At 39.8% G+C, this 18,438-nt stretch overlaps 1 protein-coding gene across 4 annotated transcripts in view; it reads right to left on the minus strand.

Moving 5' to 3' along the window:
• Positions 1 to 280: 280 nt before the first annotated feature.
• The window catches only part of Aftph (aftiphilin), a 68,908-nt gene continuing 50,750 nt past the window's right edge, over positions 281 to 18,438 (minus strand). For 3 of the 4 annotated variants that reach the window (XM_048435496.3, XM_048435495.3, XM_048435497.3), the window contains exons 6-10: positions 16,047 to 16,169; positions 11,422 to 11,482; positions 9,862 to 9,942; positions 5,648 to 5,771; positions 281 to 1,382 (exon numbers count right to left, since the gene is read on the minus strand). In XM_048435496.3, coding sequence (XP_048291453.2) covers positions 1,235 to 1,382; positions 5,648 to 5,771; positions 9,862 to 9,942; positions 11,422 to 11,482; positions 16,047 to 16,169 — 537 coding nt within the window. In that variant the 3' untranslated portion in view covers positions 281 to 1,234. The remainder of the gene's footprint in view (positions 1,383 to 5,647; positions 5,772 to 9,861; positions 9,943 to 11,421; positions 11,483 to 16,046; positions 16,170 to 18,438) is intronic. The other variant, XM_048435498.3, reaches the window with a different exon arrangement.

The raw sequence follows: 18,438 nt of genomic DNA on the forward strand, positions 1-18,438 counted from the left end.
CCAATGTCAGAAGAGTTGGACCCCCTGGAACTGAAGTTACGGATGGCTGTGAGCCACCGTGGGTCTTCTGCAGGAACAAGTGATCTTGACCCTGAGCCATCTCTCCAACCTCACAATTCAATTCTATTAGACCAGATTCTAATTCTTCCTGATTTTAACCAGGTAGAAGTCCTACCAAATCACTTCATTCAGAACAAAAGTCATTAATTCTGAATAAAACCTCACAGTCAAATGGATTACATTTTCCCTGAGATGTTAAATACAAAGACAAAAGGCTAAATTTCTTTAAATTATTTTATTATTGTGTAAGCTAAAAGGAAATTTACACACTGAAATCTCAAAAGCCTTGGGCATGCACATTGACCTTGTTAGAGGCTCCTCTACATGGCTCTCTTTTTTCCATAGGAATTTCCCCAAACATTTAAAACCCATAGTTTTTTTTTATTACTGTATATACAGCCTAAACCATAGCAATCTATGATTATGTCATTTTACACTGTGCAAAATCCTCAAAAAATAATGGTATGATAGAACAGAAAGATTTCTAACAAATTTCATTTTAAGACATTTATATCATTTGGTCCTTCTCCAAATCACACTAATTAAAACAGGCACAATCTCGGTCAAGCCTCCAATCAAATTCTGACAGTGATCCACACCCTACAATCAGAGAGCAGCGATGACCTCTGCAAGAGGTCACACAGCGATATGCCAGACTGAAAAGACTAAAAACAGAGCCCAGAAAAGTTAACAAAAGGCAGGCCTGACACAACCCGTCACAGGCAGGGGTCTGAGCTTTGTGATGGTGAAGTGACAGGGCACCCAGGAGGAAAGGAAGAGCGGTCAGTGCAGAGAGAAGACTGAAGGGGATTTCAGACAGTGGAGATTGGAGGTTTTAATTTTCTTTTTTTATTTCAAAAGTTTTTTTTTTTTAAAGAAGGACACCACCAGTGTATTTCACAAAGACATAAATGTATACACCCCAGCAACACAAAAGAATAAATCTTCAAAAATGTTCATCCCCAATTATTTACATTTTTTTCTAATATAAATTTAGGACTTCAGTATGTAAATAAATATACATTACTATGTATACCTTTCTAGTGTGGCTTACCAACAAATCAGCTGAACTTGAATGTATTTATTCATTTTTAAATTACAGCAGATATGTTTTTGATGGTAGGGAAGGGATAGAGGAAAGGAAAAAGTCTTTGAAACTGTCCAGTTTAACCAGCTATCCTTCTGCTTGTTCCTGGGAGCTTGTGGAAGGTGTCAGTGTGGCTGGGAACATCAACACCTTGGCATGCATGAAGGTTAAGTCCGGAAGGCTGGCGATCACCTTCACAGCTTCTTCACTTAGGTGTTCCTCTCTTTTTGGTTTCCTATCAGCCAATGAGAAAAGACAAATGTGTTAATGGGAATTCCATCTCAAGGTTTGCAGTCGACAGTCTTGGGGCATCTGATTGGCTTTTCCTCTGCTGGTTGCTAAATGAAGAACAATATATGTGGCTTTTTGTTGTCCGTGAAACCATGCATAAACAGATACAGACATCGCTATGTACACGAGTTTGGGCTCAAAGCTTTAGTTAAGGCTGGAAGCACCTACCCAGCAGCCTTCAAACATTCCTAAGCACAAGCAGAGCACTAAAGCCTTGCTAACAGTCCGCCCATCTGGATTTCCCCTGCTTGCTGCAAAACTACCAAAATTACCTCAACATGAAAGGTGTGGTGCAAGGCCTGGTAAGACATTTAACCTCAGGCTTTCTTAACCTAATGGGGAATTCCAAGAGAGCCTCCAGCCAAGCTGGGATGCAGGCGGCAGCATGAGAACTGGGTGCAGGCGAGGCAATCTGTAAACCTTCCAGGACTCTGGCCTTGTGATAATGTCTATTTAACCACCTCTCCCCTCACTGTAACAAGTAAGTAGCCTGAAGCATATTACAGATGCACAAGAATTCCTGGTGAACTAGTGGGCAAGCTGAAGAAAGTGCCCAGTGGGCATCACATGTGCCCAAGCAGCGCACAATGCCATCCAAACCAGGTTGTTAAATATGTTGAAAGGATCATTACGGCCACACAGATTGTATTTGTATACAGATCAATTTCAGACCAAAGATCATTTGAAATTGCCTAGCGAAAGCCCAGTTCTTTCTTTTATGGTAATCATATCAGCAGATGAATCAATATTCAACCCAGTCCTACTTTATTCTATATATAATGGCTATCCTACATTTAAAAAAATTAAAATTTACATTTAGATCGCACCTAACATTTAACACATCATCAGATGCTTGAGGAAGTAGAAGACAACTGTATCACTTCAAAGTCAAACAAGTGTCTTGCTTCGTAGGCTGGGTCTTAGCATCACTAATACGGACTGCAGAGTGAGACGAGGCGGTCAGCCCATAGTCACCCAGTCAGCAGGGTGTCGGATGTTTTCAACGCGCTGGGAGATCTCGGACGAAGTCTAGACAAATGTTTATTACTCTGTATTTGCGAGCCTCTGAATATAATTTCCAGTTTATAGAAGATTGGGGGAATAAAGAACTAGTGGACATTACTTCAGAAAACACCAGGAAGTAAGTAGAAGTGGTCCTGCCAATTCCCCCATTTGTGAAGCGCAGGCGGGTCGGGAGAGGACAAGGGAGTTCTTAACTCGGACACAACTGTGACAGCTGGGCTAGGTTTGAACAAAGGATTTCAGAGGCAATAGGAAACTGAGTTTAAAAGTTCCTACAGTTTTTAAGTTTTGCAGTTATTTATGTGAACTATTCTTATTAAAATATACAAAGCACATGCTTGAGAATTTGAGAACAATAATATCGATCTCCATCTCTTTTAGCTGAGATTTACCTTTTGTCAATGAACTACACACAAATGGCAGGCCAACATGGCCTATGATCAATTCACTTCCCCTGAAAAAACGGACATGATGAGACCTTTCAACAGCTTAAAGAAACTTTCCAGGAAACTGCCAGGTCAACCAGGCTTCTCTAAAGACAACACACGAGCGCTGGTGATGCGGACCAGGGTGCAGTGCTCACCCGGGAACAAAGCCCCCACCATAGCCAGACGCAGCGGCACAGGCCTGTACTGTGCTATGCCAATTTGGTTTGCACAAAGTCTGACATCAGGTGGTGGTCCCTCCAGTGTGGCTACCAGGTTGCCTAAGTAGGGACAAACTGGCCCGGTCCAACAAAGCACATCAAAACACCCACCACAATAAACAAGAAAAGAAGTGAAGTGGGAAATTACAGTTCACGGGGAGAAAGACCCCATCATGTCTCCTCAGTATTCAAAGGCTCTTAGGAAATCATGTCAGCCTACAAAAGGGCTCAGCCAGTCAAGGACCCTGATGACCTGAGTTCAACCTTGGAACCTACAAGGAGGAAGGAGAGAACTGACGCCCACAGTCGTCTGACCATCACCCTGACAATTCTTAAACATCAGTTGAGAAATGGAAAAAAGATATATTCCATGTTAAATGTCCTTCTCTATCTCAACTACAGTTTCTTTGCTCTTGGAGACAGAATTCTCTTTGTAGCCGAGGCTAGTCTCAAGTTTATGATGCTCCTGCCTCAGCTTTCTGAGTGCTCAAATTATAGGCTTTGACACTACACCTATTTTAACCCTTTCTTTTCTTATAGCTCTTCATAAAGCTCTTCCATTCAACTTTTTATGTAATAATAAGAGCCAAGTTGCTTTTGCTAAACTTTACTTACAAAGAAAAAGAAATAAATCCTAAAGATGAAGGTATTGAAAGAGGCTTTTGAAATCTCACATGCCACTTGCCTGTCTTTTCTAAGTACAACTAAGAACTGTTACTGGAAGTCCGGGGTTGATGCTGCTTTTAAACATTGGCCTAGCATGCATGAGGCTTTCAGTTTCATCTCAGCATTGAAACAAACAAACACAAGAAAACAGATCTCACCCCTGCAAAAACAAAAATAAAAACAAAACACCCAAACTCCTCTGGTGATACTTATAATTTGAAATACTAAGATGTGGATATTTTTTCTCACTATTTTCAAAGAACAAAACATCCTTCAAAATGAAACCCAAAGTTGGCAGTTTGTTTTCAATATATTCCATTTACATGTCAAAGTGAGTCTGAGAAAACAGCCCAGTGGTAAGAATCCAGAGTATGCAAGGGCCTGGGTTTGTGATCCAGTACCTCAATAACAGGAAGGTCAGACAATTATTAAAGAGAATCTCTTTGGCTGCTACAACTTGCCTCCTAGATGTGTGCTACAATTTTAGTTTATTCTTTTCGTTCAGAAGATGAGAGAGACGTTTAGTAGTAATAGAGGTTGGGCAATAAATACAGTGTAGTCAAGAATTCTTTAAAAAGGAGCACAGACGACGTGGGTAGAGCTCCTCCTACTGGCACAGAGGATGAATTGTCACAGCTGGGGAGTTCTCTAGGTAGGTGGTGTTCAACTGCAGGGGAAAGGTAAGGAAGCAGTAGGACTGGCTCAGAAACAGCGAGGGATCCCACAACAGATGACATTTAAAGGCAAAGACACTGCAGGGCCATTACAGCAATGCAGTGAACCTGTGGATAAAAGGACCTATGTGCTCCAAATCTATTTCCTGGGAAGGTTAAAGGCATCTACAGTCATAAAAGCAGTAAGGGCAGCTTTTCAAACCTGCTACTATCTGTTGAGTGGACACCCACAGAGAATAAAACCCAACAGAGACACTGTGGTCATTAAGTCAGGCGTGGTGGTGGTGGTGCACACCTTTAACCCCAGCACTGGGGAGACAGGCAGGTGGTTCTATGTTCAAGGCCAGACTGGTTACTATAACAAGTTTCAGGACAGTCAAAGCTACACAGAGACCCTGCCTCAAAAACAAACAAAAAGAGATTGCAATCACTTAAACTAAAATTAAAAAAATTATAAAAAATGAAGAAATAGATGCTTCTTATGAAAGAATTAACTTTAAAAGATAAATCTAAGTGGCATGTGTTATTCAATAGGAAATCCTAAACTTCTCCCAGAGTGGGCAACCGACACATAAACATTCCTTAGGAAATGCGGCCGGACGGTCGTCTGCCCTGGCACTACTGATGTCCTGCCAGGAACAACTCCCTCTACTAGGAATTGGCTTATCTGATGCCTAGCATGTCAAGGCAAAGATTACTTAACTGTGTTAAACTCTAAATACAAGGTCCACGTGACAGTTCTTGTCTCTGGTTCTAATACCAGGAGATAACTGTCCCTAAAGAGAGTGTACGAAGTCTCAAGTTAGGGTGTACAATAGAAAATGTTCTGAAAATAAAAAGGTCTTATCTTTACTGTTTTAGCTTTAAAGTAAACATGGTAGTCTGTGTGACACCAGCAGTGTGAAACTGGTCTGGAAAAATGCTTTTCTCCACAAATACGAAGGGACAGGGGGCATTCCTCAGGGGCACCAGCATCTTAATACTTAGCCAGAATTGTTTTCTATGGAGGAGTGTGGGAAAGAGAAACTTGGTCTGTTAATCTCCAATAAAGTTCGTCATGGAACGTTAATCTGATGGTGTTTCCTAGGCTTTGCCATCTACTGGCTTTAACACATGGGACACAAACACTGCCGCTTGCATGCTTGGCTTATGACTGCTCAGACCAGGACACAAAGTCAGGGCAGAGCTAGAGTGCTTTACCTGGTCGCCGTGCTTGTCTTCTCCACTGTGGACATGAGCTTCGCAAACGCATCAGTCACTCTGAGGCTTGAGGTGGAGGTCTCCAGCTTAGCAGTTGTTAACTCATACAACTCTGGGTCCACACCTTACAGCACAGAAGGACAGTGAGTGAGGGCAAGCTGCACGGGTACAGTGAGCCACAATCCAAACGCAACAGCAATCCTGGCCACACCTGAGTCTGCATAAGCACTCATTGTCAGGTCATGTACTACTCTTGTGAATGTGACAGTCATTACATGTGACATGCATGCCACAGAGGGTGGATGCCAGCTAACTTTGTGCAGCTGGTTCTTGGTTTCTGGGGATTGAACACAGGTCACCAGGCCTGGGCAGCAAGCACCTTTACCTGCTTGAGCTATCTGGGTTTACTTTTTTATTTTATGTGTGTTTGTCTGAATTATGTACACACATCACATGCATGCCTGAGGAGACCAGAAGGGGACGTAGGAGCTCCTGAAACTTGAGTTAGATAGTTGTGAGCCACCACGTAGGTGTTGGGATCAGAACCCAGGTCCTTTCCAAGAACAGCCAGTGCTCCTAACTACTGAAACAATTAACCCCGTGTTTATTTATTTATTTTTAATTAAATGGTAGGCTTTGAAGTATCTGTAAAAGGAATATAACAATTCCATTTTGGAATTAATGCTGTGTGTAGCTGATGCCTCTCAAACGCTTCAGGAATATGCCACTCCACTTACATTCATTTCTGACACATCCTCAGTGTTTATAAATAGAATAAGCATGCTATGATCTCAACTTTTATCTTCTGATTTTTTGAGATGGGTTCTTACTCTACAGCCTACACTGGCTTTGACTCATGAATGACAATTATCCTGGCCTCAGCTTCCTGAGTGTTGGGTTATAGGTACAAGTCACCACATCTGACCTCCAACATTCTCAATTTTTTTAAAACATTTTTATTTTATGTGCGTTGGTGTTTTTGCCTGGCTGTATGTCTGTGTAAAGGTGTTTGGATCCCTTGGAACTGGAGTTACAGACAGTTGTGAGATTCTATGTAGGTGCTGGGAATTGAACCCAGGGCCTCTTTCGGAAGAGCAGCCAGTGCTCTTGACCACGGAGCCATCTCTCGAGCTCGACATTCTCAATTTTTAAATTAGTCAATGAACCTCATTTGAACTTTGATCTAATTCCATCTCATCTATTTTTTTTTAACTCCAGGATGTTCTTCCATGTCAGAGACTTGGAGAGTAATATAAAGTCTCTACTGTAGAAATGGCTTGTTATCTTAACTATGACTAAAGGTGTGAGCGGTTACTCAGAACATCAAGTTATTACTAGAAATACGCTGATGTACTTCAGGTAGGAGGTGGAGAGGGCAGAGCACTCCAGAGAAGTGAGTGGAGCTCTGCTTACTTCCAGCTCACTTGTATGCGTGCAGGCTCCCCTTAGATATCGAGCTGGAATAGCAGAAGAGAAGCTAAGTTGGGGCTACAATTAAGCATCAGTTTACAAAAAAATGTTTGATAGCGTCTCCAATGTTTTCTTTTTCTTTGTTCCTTGAGATAGGACACTTTAATACTGCTCAGGCTGGCCTTGAATTCAGTTCAGGTGATCCTCCTGCCTCAGCTGGGACTATAGATGTATGTACGTGGCTGTACTTGGCCCAATTTAAATTTTTAAGAAAAGCCCACAAGGTTAGATAGAAACCTAAGTGTATTAACAAGCTTTCTTCTTTCTGAAACTGCAGATGGGCAGGTAGCAGCGTGGATTTTAGATGTCTACAGGAATAAAGACAGCTGCTTCCACAGCTACCACACCCCACAAGGGAGAAAGGCCAGAGAAGGTGCATGCTGACTCCCAAGTGCTTAACAGCTCATTCACATACATACACTTTTGAGACAGACTTCCAAACTTTTTCTACAATAAGCATACAGGCCAAAGTTAAGATGTTTAAAACTGTAGCTGTCTGTATAAAGACCAAGTGAGCCCAGACTGTTCCCTCTTCCACTGTTAAAGGTTAGCTTCTAGATCTCTATATGGTGCAGAACACCTGCATTCTGACTGGCAACAGGGAAGTGCCACTAAAATCTCAGATGGGTTTATAAAACTGGACACTCAGCTGTCAGAGTAAAGTGTAGACTGAAAGCAATAGTGCTGACCATGACAGAAAAAAAAATCACCTTTCTAGGCCCCCAAAACATTCTTCCCCTCCATAAACTGCCCCCAAACAAAACAATGACTGAAGCTGTAACAACCACAGTTAACGTTTTTAGAGACAAGGTAATTATCTACTAAAAACTAGAGAGCATTTTTTAATGGAAGTTTTTAAAAACAGAACTTTAATGAGGCACAGCTTAATTACACAATTAAAGTAGCCATCCAAGTTCTATGCCAGCCTCCTAAGAATCACACACAAGATAATTAACAGCAAGCTAAGATAAAATGACTTTCCCATAAACAAGTTAAAAAGGACAAACAAGTGTTAGGATGGAGCACTAAGGAAGGCATGACACCTGGCGCTCAAGGGGAAGTTTTAATAAAACTCAATAACAATAAAAAGTCAAAGCAAATTTATTGTAATCAAATTTATCCACAGCTAGAGCATACTGATGAAAATTGAGAATTTTAAAGTTTTCACAGGGGTAGAGACTGCATTGGACCAATGCTCACGTCCACTGCAGCATTAAACAGTTCATACTGATAGCTGTATTCTGAGCCAAGTTATCAGGAAATCTCTGCACTTCTTTAAGCAACCAGGTTACTGGTGTTCCTATTAATGCTTTTAAAATGAGTTTAAAATATAAGCAGATTTAAAATCTAAACCAAGTTATAGGCACCTCAAAGAGAAAGTGGCCTCATTTTAATTATAATGCAGATTGCAACCAAATTCAGCTGAGAGGATCTGGATAATTCTCAGCTCCCCCTTTACCTTCAGTATTATGAACTGTCAGACAATTCTAGCTCCCCCAGGCTGTTCTATAAATCAGATATACTTAGTAGAACTTTACGTTGTAAAATATCAAATTTAAGTAAGTAGCAAAACTGGATTATAGACTTTTTCATATACTAACAAGGATTCTGAAAACTAGGAGCTAGACTTGAGAGATCCTGTCATTTTACTCTAGATCTATGGGCTTCCCTGTGGCAGGAGCAGGTTTCCGTAGCTGGCTATGAAAGATGGCATCCTGGGTCCATCTGCCCTTAGCTGACTCTGTTGTTTTCCTTCATATACCACCATGGCTGGGAAACCACGGAAGTGGGTGGCTGGGTCACCTAACAAAATCACCCCAAACAAAATAACCCCCAATTCTCAGGAACTAGCTACAAAACTGGTCACTAATAGGTACAGTAGGGAATCCTCAATATGCATTCCAGAAGTTAGCATTTGAACAGAACTCCAGTAGCTGTCTGATGATCAGTGATTACTAGATCACAACTTGGGATGGCAGGGATTCATTAAAATCATATTCAATAAAATGTAAACATTAAAATGCCATTATAATTTCCATCTTTTATTTGGTTAGAAAACGACAAAGTACATTAGTCTTTTAGTTAATGAACTGCAGGGCTGAATATTAACAGGTATACTGAGCTTAACTTTTAGGGTTAGGTCATAGCAATTGCTTTCTACTATTAACTTTTGTTAACATTTTTATTGATCTATGGAAACTAACAGTATGCTTTCTATTTAAGAGCTACATAAAAACAGTCATTTTTTTTGATGTGGGACTACATGCTAGATTCTAACATTTTGGATTCAATTATATAGTTAGCAGCACTAATAAGAACTAATTAAAATGCTAGAATTTATAAAATTTACATTATTATAGACACTATAACATGAAGCCATCTTTGTGTACTGAAACATCCTTCTCTCTCTAAACTAGTGTTACTTTCAAATGGCTTTACAGAATATGCTTTAAAATAAGCATATAAATACATTTTCCACTTAGAGAGGTGAAAAACAAAATATCCTTAGCTGTCTAAAGCCAGTAGGGCTGTATTACTGTAGAAACCACTGCCAACTCTGAGAACAAGAAAGTTTTCTTTAAAACGTATTCTGTGTAAGTTGTTCCTTAAAGTCAGGCACTGGAAAGTGAAACAGGCGAAGGAAAGTGCGAGAGCCGTCACCTAGCTGCCTCCTTGTTTATAGGAAAGTCAAGTGTGGTCATGCTTTAGTAAATACCAGAACTGTGCTTAAACACTCTGCTGACCTGGGATTGTGCTGCTGCTAGAGCTACTGTCATCCACGGGCCCAAAGAAATCAAGGTTCAGAAGAGTGGAACCTCCACTAGCTTGGAATTCAGTGACCGTGTTGGTAGGCAGCCACACAGAAGGTAAGCCAAGGGAGGAGGGGTTATGTGTAAAAAGGGGTAAGACACACACTTGAACATGCAGGTTATAATTAGTAGTCATTACACATTTTAAAAATCAACATTAAAACAACATGTACAGTATTAGGTTTTCATAACTAAAGTAACAATTTAACTCAATGTACATTTCCTCATGTACAATGTAAAGAATGTTAACACTTTGTTAGGGTTTAGCTAGAAGTCAGTTCTTTTAACCAAAACTGAAAGGTATCAGAAAGACCAGGGAAAGCAGATTAATTAAAGGGAAACAATACTTAATCTTAATCTTAATTTAACCCAACATTAAATCACTAAATGCCCGATCTTTTATGTTAGTTTCTATGAACAATTTCTGGTTTCTAATGCTTTTTAAAAAACAATGGCGAGGTTGTGAGCTTCAGGACATGCATCAATACTTTAACTTATTTAAAGTAATACAGATGGTGTAACTGCCCTACCCTGATGTGCAAGCTGTACTGTTCCCCTTTAACTCTGCAACAGTAATCACAAATAGTATACATTTTTAAAGAAGTTGTTAATAAAAAGCATGAGGATTTGACTGAAGACACCAGACAATAATAGCAAAAGGTGCATCCAGGCTTTCCTTCAGCAGGACATTCAATTGATGGTTTGCAGGTGCCCTAGGATCCTAGCTACAAGAAAAAGCTGGCAGGAGTGTCTCAGGCAATGGGATGGTAAATGCCACTGACATGGTAGTAACAGATATTCTAGACAATGGCTCGAACAGCTTAGGAAACAATTATAACTCAGGGTTCACTGAAAACCCCTGGTGTGGGCTCTGAAACCAGCACTGTGTGTTAAAGACCCTACAGCACTTGCGTACGGTACTCCCTGCTCAGAGTTTTAAAGTTGTAAGAACCACTGGCTTCTGTTAGTATTTGGAGATAAGTTATTTAAAAAGAATCATGAAAATCATTCATCGTCCATTTGCATTTAAGTACTCTATAAAATGCTACGGAATCTGAAAACTACATTATATCAATAAATATGGATCTATCTGCGCAGTTTTTGGTTAAGTGAATAATTGTGCTTTATGCTTTGAAGCAACCTCTAATCACAAGACTTTGTATCCAAGAAAATTTCACAAAGTAATGCTATAAAACATTCAAATAAATTGGTCCTAGCTAAAATATCATTTAAACTATTTAATTTTGACTTAAGATAAAGGAACTAAAACTTTACCTTGCTATTACTACCAATACGTGGGCATTAAAATTGTTGATAATAGTAATGGCTGGTATCTTGAGCAATTACTATTTAGAAAGAAAGCCTGAATTTCCAAAGATAAGAGGAAGAAGTTATGTTCAAACAAAAAAGGAAATCAGCAGAGAGAAGTTTGTCTGAACTGTGTAGCTTTCTTAACTCTAGCTCTGGTGCTAGAGGCTCTACGGAGAGACGTACCATCTAAAGGGTTAGTAAGGCCACTGCTACTCCAGTCAAACTGGACGGGTGGTAGAGACTCCTAGAGTTGAAAACAACAAAAACAAACAAACAAACAAACAAAAAATTGAAATTAATCAGTATAGGTAGTAGCAACGTAAAGAATCCTTAAAGCAAAATCCCCAAAATACAGCAAGACCATTAGGCAACAATGTACCTATAGGCAAAATTTGAATAATATACAATTTCAGGTTATTTGCAAATATTACCACAATCTGAAATTGCAGAATTGATAAATAGTATACTTATTGACATTATAAAATTTACATCCAACAAATGGAGTATCTTTAAATTTTCAAACTTACAGACTGATCCTCTGATTCTATTTTAATCTTTTCAAGTTGTGTTTTAAACTGCTAGATTTCAAGAAAAGGATTTAAAACACACACATTTTTAATTTTTTAGTGACTACATTAATTTTAAAAACTAGTCATCTAACACTAGCAGATAAGATGCAACATAACAGAGAAGGAACTAAACTGAAAGTAAATTTGGATTGTTGAAGATGGTAACTAGTTACATATGATCTATACTAAGTTAGCTGGTCTCATGATACATAAAAGGTACAGATTCCAGAGTCTCTAGTTCTTTACAAATTTCCTGATTTCCAATAAGTAGGATGTATACTTTTTTGTTTGTTTTTGAAACAAGGTCTTACTATGTAGTCCTGGATGTCCTCAAAATCAGGTGATCAATTTGTTTCTGCCTCTGAGTGCTGGGATTAAAGGTGTGTACCACCATGCCTGGCTAGGATGTACATTTTTAAAGTGTTGATTTCCAGATATTTAAGTGTGTGTGTGTGTGTGTATGTGTGTGTGTGTGAGAGAGAGAGGGGGGGGGGACAGAGAGAGAGAGAGAGAGAGAGAGAGAGAGAGAGAGAGAATATGTGTGTGTGTGTGTGTGTGTGTGTGTGTGTGAGAGAGAGAGAGAGAGAGAGAGAGAGAGAGAGAGAGAGAGAGAGAGAGAGAGAGAATGTGTGTGTGTGGGGGGGGAGAAAGACACTGGACTGGACATCCTGCTTTATCACACTCTATCTTTGAGACCGGGTCCCTCAGCAAACCTGGGGCTCTGTCCTGCACAGCACTGGGGCTACAGACTTTGAGTGGATATACCCATGGTTATTCAAGTGTGAGAGATTCAAACTTAGAACCTCATGCTTGCACAGGCCAGTGTTCTTAACCCACTGACCCGTCTCTCCAGTCCAATTAATACATTATTGAGATAGGGTCCGGATAAATTTCTCAACCTAGTCTCAAACCTGTGGTCCCCGCTATTCAATAGCTAGACTGCAGATATGTAGGTGTGTGCCTCCAGAACAGGCCAGGGATTTATTTTAGTCAAGTTTTCTGGCTTAGAAATTACTTGGAATCAGATTTTTTTTTATTTTATTTTTTTTATTTTTTGAGATGAGGTCTTGTTTTGTTGTTCAGGCTGGCCTCAAACTGACTATGTGAAGCTAGGCTGGTTTTTGAGTTCACACTCCTGTTCGGTCCTCCCAGTGAGATCACTGCATGTACTACCATGCCTAGGGAGATTTATGCACTACAGTGAATTCTTACAACTGATTTGACTACTCTAGGTTTTTAAAGTTCATAACATAAAGTGAACAATGTAACATCAAATAGAAGATAGTCGGCAAATGTTCTTTTTTTTTTTAAAGATTTATTTATTTATTATGTATACAGTGTTCTGTCTGCATGTCTGCCACCAGACCAGAAGAGGGCACCAGATCTCATTACAGATGGTTGTGAACCACCATGTGGTTGCTGGGAATTGAACTCAGGACCTCTGGAAGAACAGGCAGCGCTCCTAACCTCTGAGCCATCTCTCCAGCCCCCCAGATGTTCTTTAAATAAGCAGTAACTTAATTTTTAAGATTCTTTTTATACAGAAAACTGTTTTTGTTTTCTTTTTTGCTGACTGTATTAGCAACACCTATGGAAATAACTTGTGTTCTATTAGATTTTTGAATACACCATGTTGCTTATTTACACTCATACTGTTAGCACGGCTAGCCACGCTTCACTGTGAGGAAGGTGCTATTACAACACTATACTTACTTTTTTTTCTGGGTAAAGATGCTATTATATGTAGGATAGGAATATAAATTAGTTCTTTGGGGAAGATAATATAATTGTTTTGGTAAAATAGGGATAGGCAAATTAATATAAGCATTTAATCTCCATAAATCAAGCTCAGTCTGTCCAGAGGCTGAGGAGGAAGGTATAAAACCAAGTAAAATGTTGACATTAAGAGATGACAGGGCTGAAAGACACTGGGACAGAAGGGAGAGTGACCACTGAGGGGGTCTTTGTTCCATATCTGTGCTGTGCACAGCTCCCAAGGGCCTGACTACATCCTCAGCTCCTAAGAAGCTCTCTGTGGCCGAGTGAACGTTCTGTATGTTGGCTGTGGAGTAGTTACCTGCATCCATACATGTGACCAAGAGGTTCATAACTATATAAGCAAGATCATATCTTATTCCTGATTATACTTTACATTTACTGTAATCATGTTAAAGGTAGCCAAGAGGGTACACAGGCAAAGGACACACAGGGCTTTTCTTTGTTCTACCTTTGAAATAACTTGGATATCTGTAATTATTTCAAATAAGTGAAAACTAATGCTGGGGAAAACCTCGTTTCTAACAAGAACAGAAATATGGAGGCTGACGAAAGGAGACCCACTGATGTGAAACCTTGGGCAAGTCATTCAGCTTTCCCAGGTATGTTCTCTTACTGAAAAGGGGGTACATGGTATGAGATAACCATTCTCCAGCCCCAGTCTTAACCTCATTCACAGCTAAAATAGCTCTATCAAGTGGCTGAAGCTGCTACTGATAACCAGGGGATGATGTCAGCCACACTCACCTCTGTATAATGAAATGTGAGTTCAAGACACCCCCCCCCCCCAAACAAAAGCTACCTGGGTGTCCCCTCCTTCCGAGACCTTTACCTTCCACACTTCCATGGTCATTACTAGTTTCCTGCTCAGCTTGAACTCACTCAAGACTTCCTGCCTCAGTCTCCCAAGTTACAGTCTCCTGGAGTTACAGGTGTGTCAGTACACTTGGCTCCAAGGTTTTCAAATCCCTCAACAACAGAAGCAACAGTTACAGGACTGACAAGTCATACTCAGGTTGGGGGGGGCAAACCATGAGGCAAGTATTTAAGTTGGGATGGAGTAGGCAGACTGAGAGGAGAACACGCAGTGTGTGTTGTGTTCAGTGATGCTAAAAATGAAAACAAAAGGAAGCGCGGTTTATGGCTTCTGGGGAGGAAAAGAAAGAAAAATGAGATACTGAACGGGTATTCCTGATATAATTTGCAAGCTTCCAGTATTGCAGATTACGTCATGCCACCTGAAAAGCACGACCACCACCAGACACAGCAGTATTACTTACTGTATGGACTAAAAAGTGACATAAAAATTATACATGGCATCTCAACAACTAGTGGACTTTATATGGAGATCTTTATGATGCACTTCAGGTCCTATTTTAAGCGGAATCACAGGTATGGAGCCAAGCCAACTAGCACAAAATTCTAAATTAAAATACATGTATTTCATTTGGTTACCTAGAAATATGCCTTCCGTTAAGTCTGAATTAAATTATGTAAGAATATAACATGGTGCAAAGTTATGACCAGAAGAAGCTTCTAAGCTGTAGGGGCAAAATGACAAGCAACAGCTAACTCCAATGGAATAAGCCACAGTTATGGGGTGGCTGTATAGAGGAGGAAAAGAGCAAAGAAGAAAGACTGACACTAACGTTGCCATACAAAAGCCCCATTTTCAGTAAGCTTCCCAGAGCAGTGTGGGCCTGCGAGTGCAGCGTGAGGGCAAGGAAAAGAGGGAACTGAGACATTCTGCCCCACCATCCACAGAGCCAGGCAGTGTGCACTCCAAGTCTAGTTATCTTACTGAGTCAGTGATACTCTGGCTTGGAAATGAACTTTAAACTATGCCCAAGAATAAACCACAGTGGCATACAGCAGTAACAACAGATGTTTCCTGAAACATACTTGAAAGGATTAGACCTATGTTTTACGCATCATTTTCTTTTTTTTTCCCCCAGAATTTTTCTTTGTAGTCCTGGCTGTCCTAGAACACGCTTTTTTTTTTTTTTTTTTTTTTTTTTTTTTTGTTTTTTTGAGACAGGGTTTCTCTGTAGCTTTGGTGCCTGTCCTGGAACTAGCTCTTGTAGACCAGGCTGGCCTCGAACTCACAAAGATTCGCCGGCCTCTGCCTCCCGAGTGCTGGGATTAAAGGCGTGCGCCACCACTGCCCGGCTTAGAACACGCTTTGTAGACTAGGCTGACTTTGAACTCACAGAGAGCTGCCTGCCTCTGCCTCCCAAGTGCTGGGATTAAAGGAGTACACCACCACTGCCTGGCTATCTTTTTTATTTTTGAAAATTACAAATAATTTATCCATTGTATTCTATGAGTGTTAATTAACAATCAAAACCACATCTACCATAAAGTTTTACAAATATAAAGATAGAAAATATATCAAAGAAAATAAACCAGTATGTGTAATTATGTGTCCATATACACGTTTACAACACATATAAATATTTTTACCTGGAATGGATCAGATGTACATGTGTTCATTTCTGGTGTCATAATGGATGTCTGACCAATAGAAGCAATTTTTTCTGCAGCAGACAGTGGTTTCAATGGTTCCTTGGTGGGCTCTAACATACCCTGAAAAAGGTATACTCATCATTAATTGGAGAGGGATCAACATAAAGTTTATAATAATGGCAATTTAAAAGAAAAAAGATCATTTTCAAAGTACTATATATAAAAGATTATTTTAGAATAAAATTTTTGAAGTCAAATCTTGCATTTTAAATAAGATTTTATTTAATGATGTTTAAGACACCAATATGGCACAAAAAGGCAATCTTTTTACATGGTGGTATGTTGAAAGCTTGTCTGTTAGTATGACTTTAACATGTTTAAACCTGAGCTGGTGTCTTGGTACTTCGATCTTTTTACTGGAAAAGAAAGTATAGAGAGACTGCCATTTCAGAGAGGGAAAACACTCTGTGTACTCCACTGATCTGCCTCCTGAGTGCTGGGATTAAAGGTGTGCGCTGCCACGCTGGCTCAAATACACTTTTCAAGTAAGAGAGGTAAATACTTTGGATGGGCACAGAAACAAACAAACAAAAAATCATTTGGTATCAAGGCTCTACCAAGCACAAAATGGATAACTGAGGATAACAGCATGAAAAAGCAAAAGTTTTTTGCATATTATAAATCATAGCTGAGAATAAGTGTAAAGTGCTTATACCCTCTGGAAACCAACCAAATAAAACCAAACAACTTGGTACGTTCTTGAATATTTACAACATCTATATTCACACAAAGGTCACTCTTAACTCTGTGTAGCATGGGTATGTGAGATCAAAGCTCTAAGACCGTAAATCTCAGAACCTGTGGATTTCTAAAGCTGCCTTTTAAGGAAAACCCCTACTCCTCAGAGGTGTAAACTAATAAAAGCAATTTATATATGAACTCTCCACTTCCACAGACCCAGTTCCTAATACTAACACACATGATAGGCTTTCATGTAGTAAATAGAAAGATGAAAATAAGTTCACAGTCAACTTAGTGCCACCTATACAGATTTTGTAATATGTTTTTATAAATGAAGAAAATATAAACAAGCAGTGCTCAAATTGTGGCTGTAATTAACAGCACCTCAACTTTATCAGATGCATAAGTTCTCCTGAAGCTTTGTCTCAGAGCCACGTAATGAAAACCTTAGGACAGTGCCGGACAGTTTCTCTGTGTAGCCCTGGCTGTCCTGGAACTTAGTCTACAGATCAGGCTGGCCTCAAACTCAGAGATCCACTTGCCTCTGCCTCCCAAGTGTTGGGATTAAACGCATGAGCCACCACTGCCTGGATTATTTTGGTTTTGCAAGAAATTTACTCTGTGTACCTCTAAAACAGAGAGTAAAATCTCAAATCTGTAGATTAGGCAGGTTGGCCGTGAACTCAGAGGATCACCTGCCTCTGCCTCCCTGGTGCTGGAATTAAAGGTGTACACCATCACACCCAGACCACAGATATCTGTGTCTTAAATGTTACAAAAATTTTTGAGGAAGTTGGAGAACCAGAAACTTAAACGATTATTTCAGGTCTACTCCTCCATATAAAATGCACACATGGGGAAAAAAAATTAGGTATAATTCAATTTTGGTATTAAAAGATACCCTTGAATAAAGTACTGGCCTTGCAAGTCCGAGGACCCTTACGAGTTCAATGTTTACTCAGGTTAAAAAAGGTGGGGACATGATACTTGCTTACCCACGCAGGGACACAGATGGACAGACAAACAACATGTACCCGACTACCCACAAACCACAGACATAGAAGTGAGAAGATCTATTTATATTCACTAAATAAATTTAACATGGGGCTTAAAATAGTATATTTTTACTATTATAGGTAATAAAGTAAAATATGAAGTGTAAGCCGTAGCCACCAGCTCCTCACAGGACGCAGAGCCAATACGCTAATATGACATGTGCATAAAGCAGGCCACTGCCACCAAGATGACCAAACTGTCCACATGTGGAGTTCCTATTCCTGCTCAGATCAAGGGACTACGCCAACACCTCTGGAGTACTACTGTTTGAAAAAAGAAATCCAGATAACCAATAAATTAAAGAAATGTTCTGGACTTTATTTACCTAGAAGAGAAAAGTATACAACTGACAAGAAAGCTTGGGCACAGAAAATTCCACAACAAACTGCAAAAATAAATCACAATGTGTCAATACCAATAAAATTAGAGCCTATTCACAGAAAATAAAATGTGGATTAAAAAAAATCAAGTTGCACTTACATGCACATAAAGGTGGTAGAATTTAGACTATTTTATGATTCTTTACTTTTCCTTTCATTGAGACAAGGTCTCATGTAGCCCAGGCTAGTCTTGAACTAGCAGTGAGAAAGGA

This window comes from Myodes glareolus, chromosome 8, assembly GCF_982192425.1.
Source record: "Myodes glareolus chromosome 8, mMyoGla1.1, whole genome shotgun sequence".
NCBI classification, from domain to species: Eukaryota; Metazoa; Chordata; class Mammalia; order Rodentia; family Cricetidae; genus Myodes; species Myodes glareolus.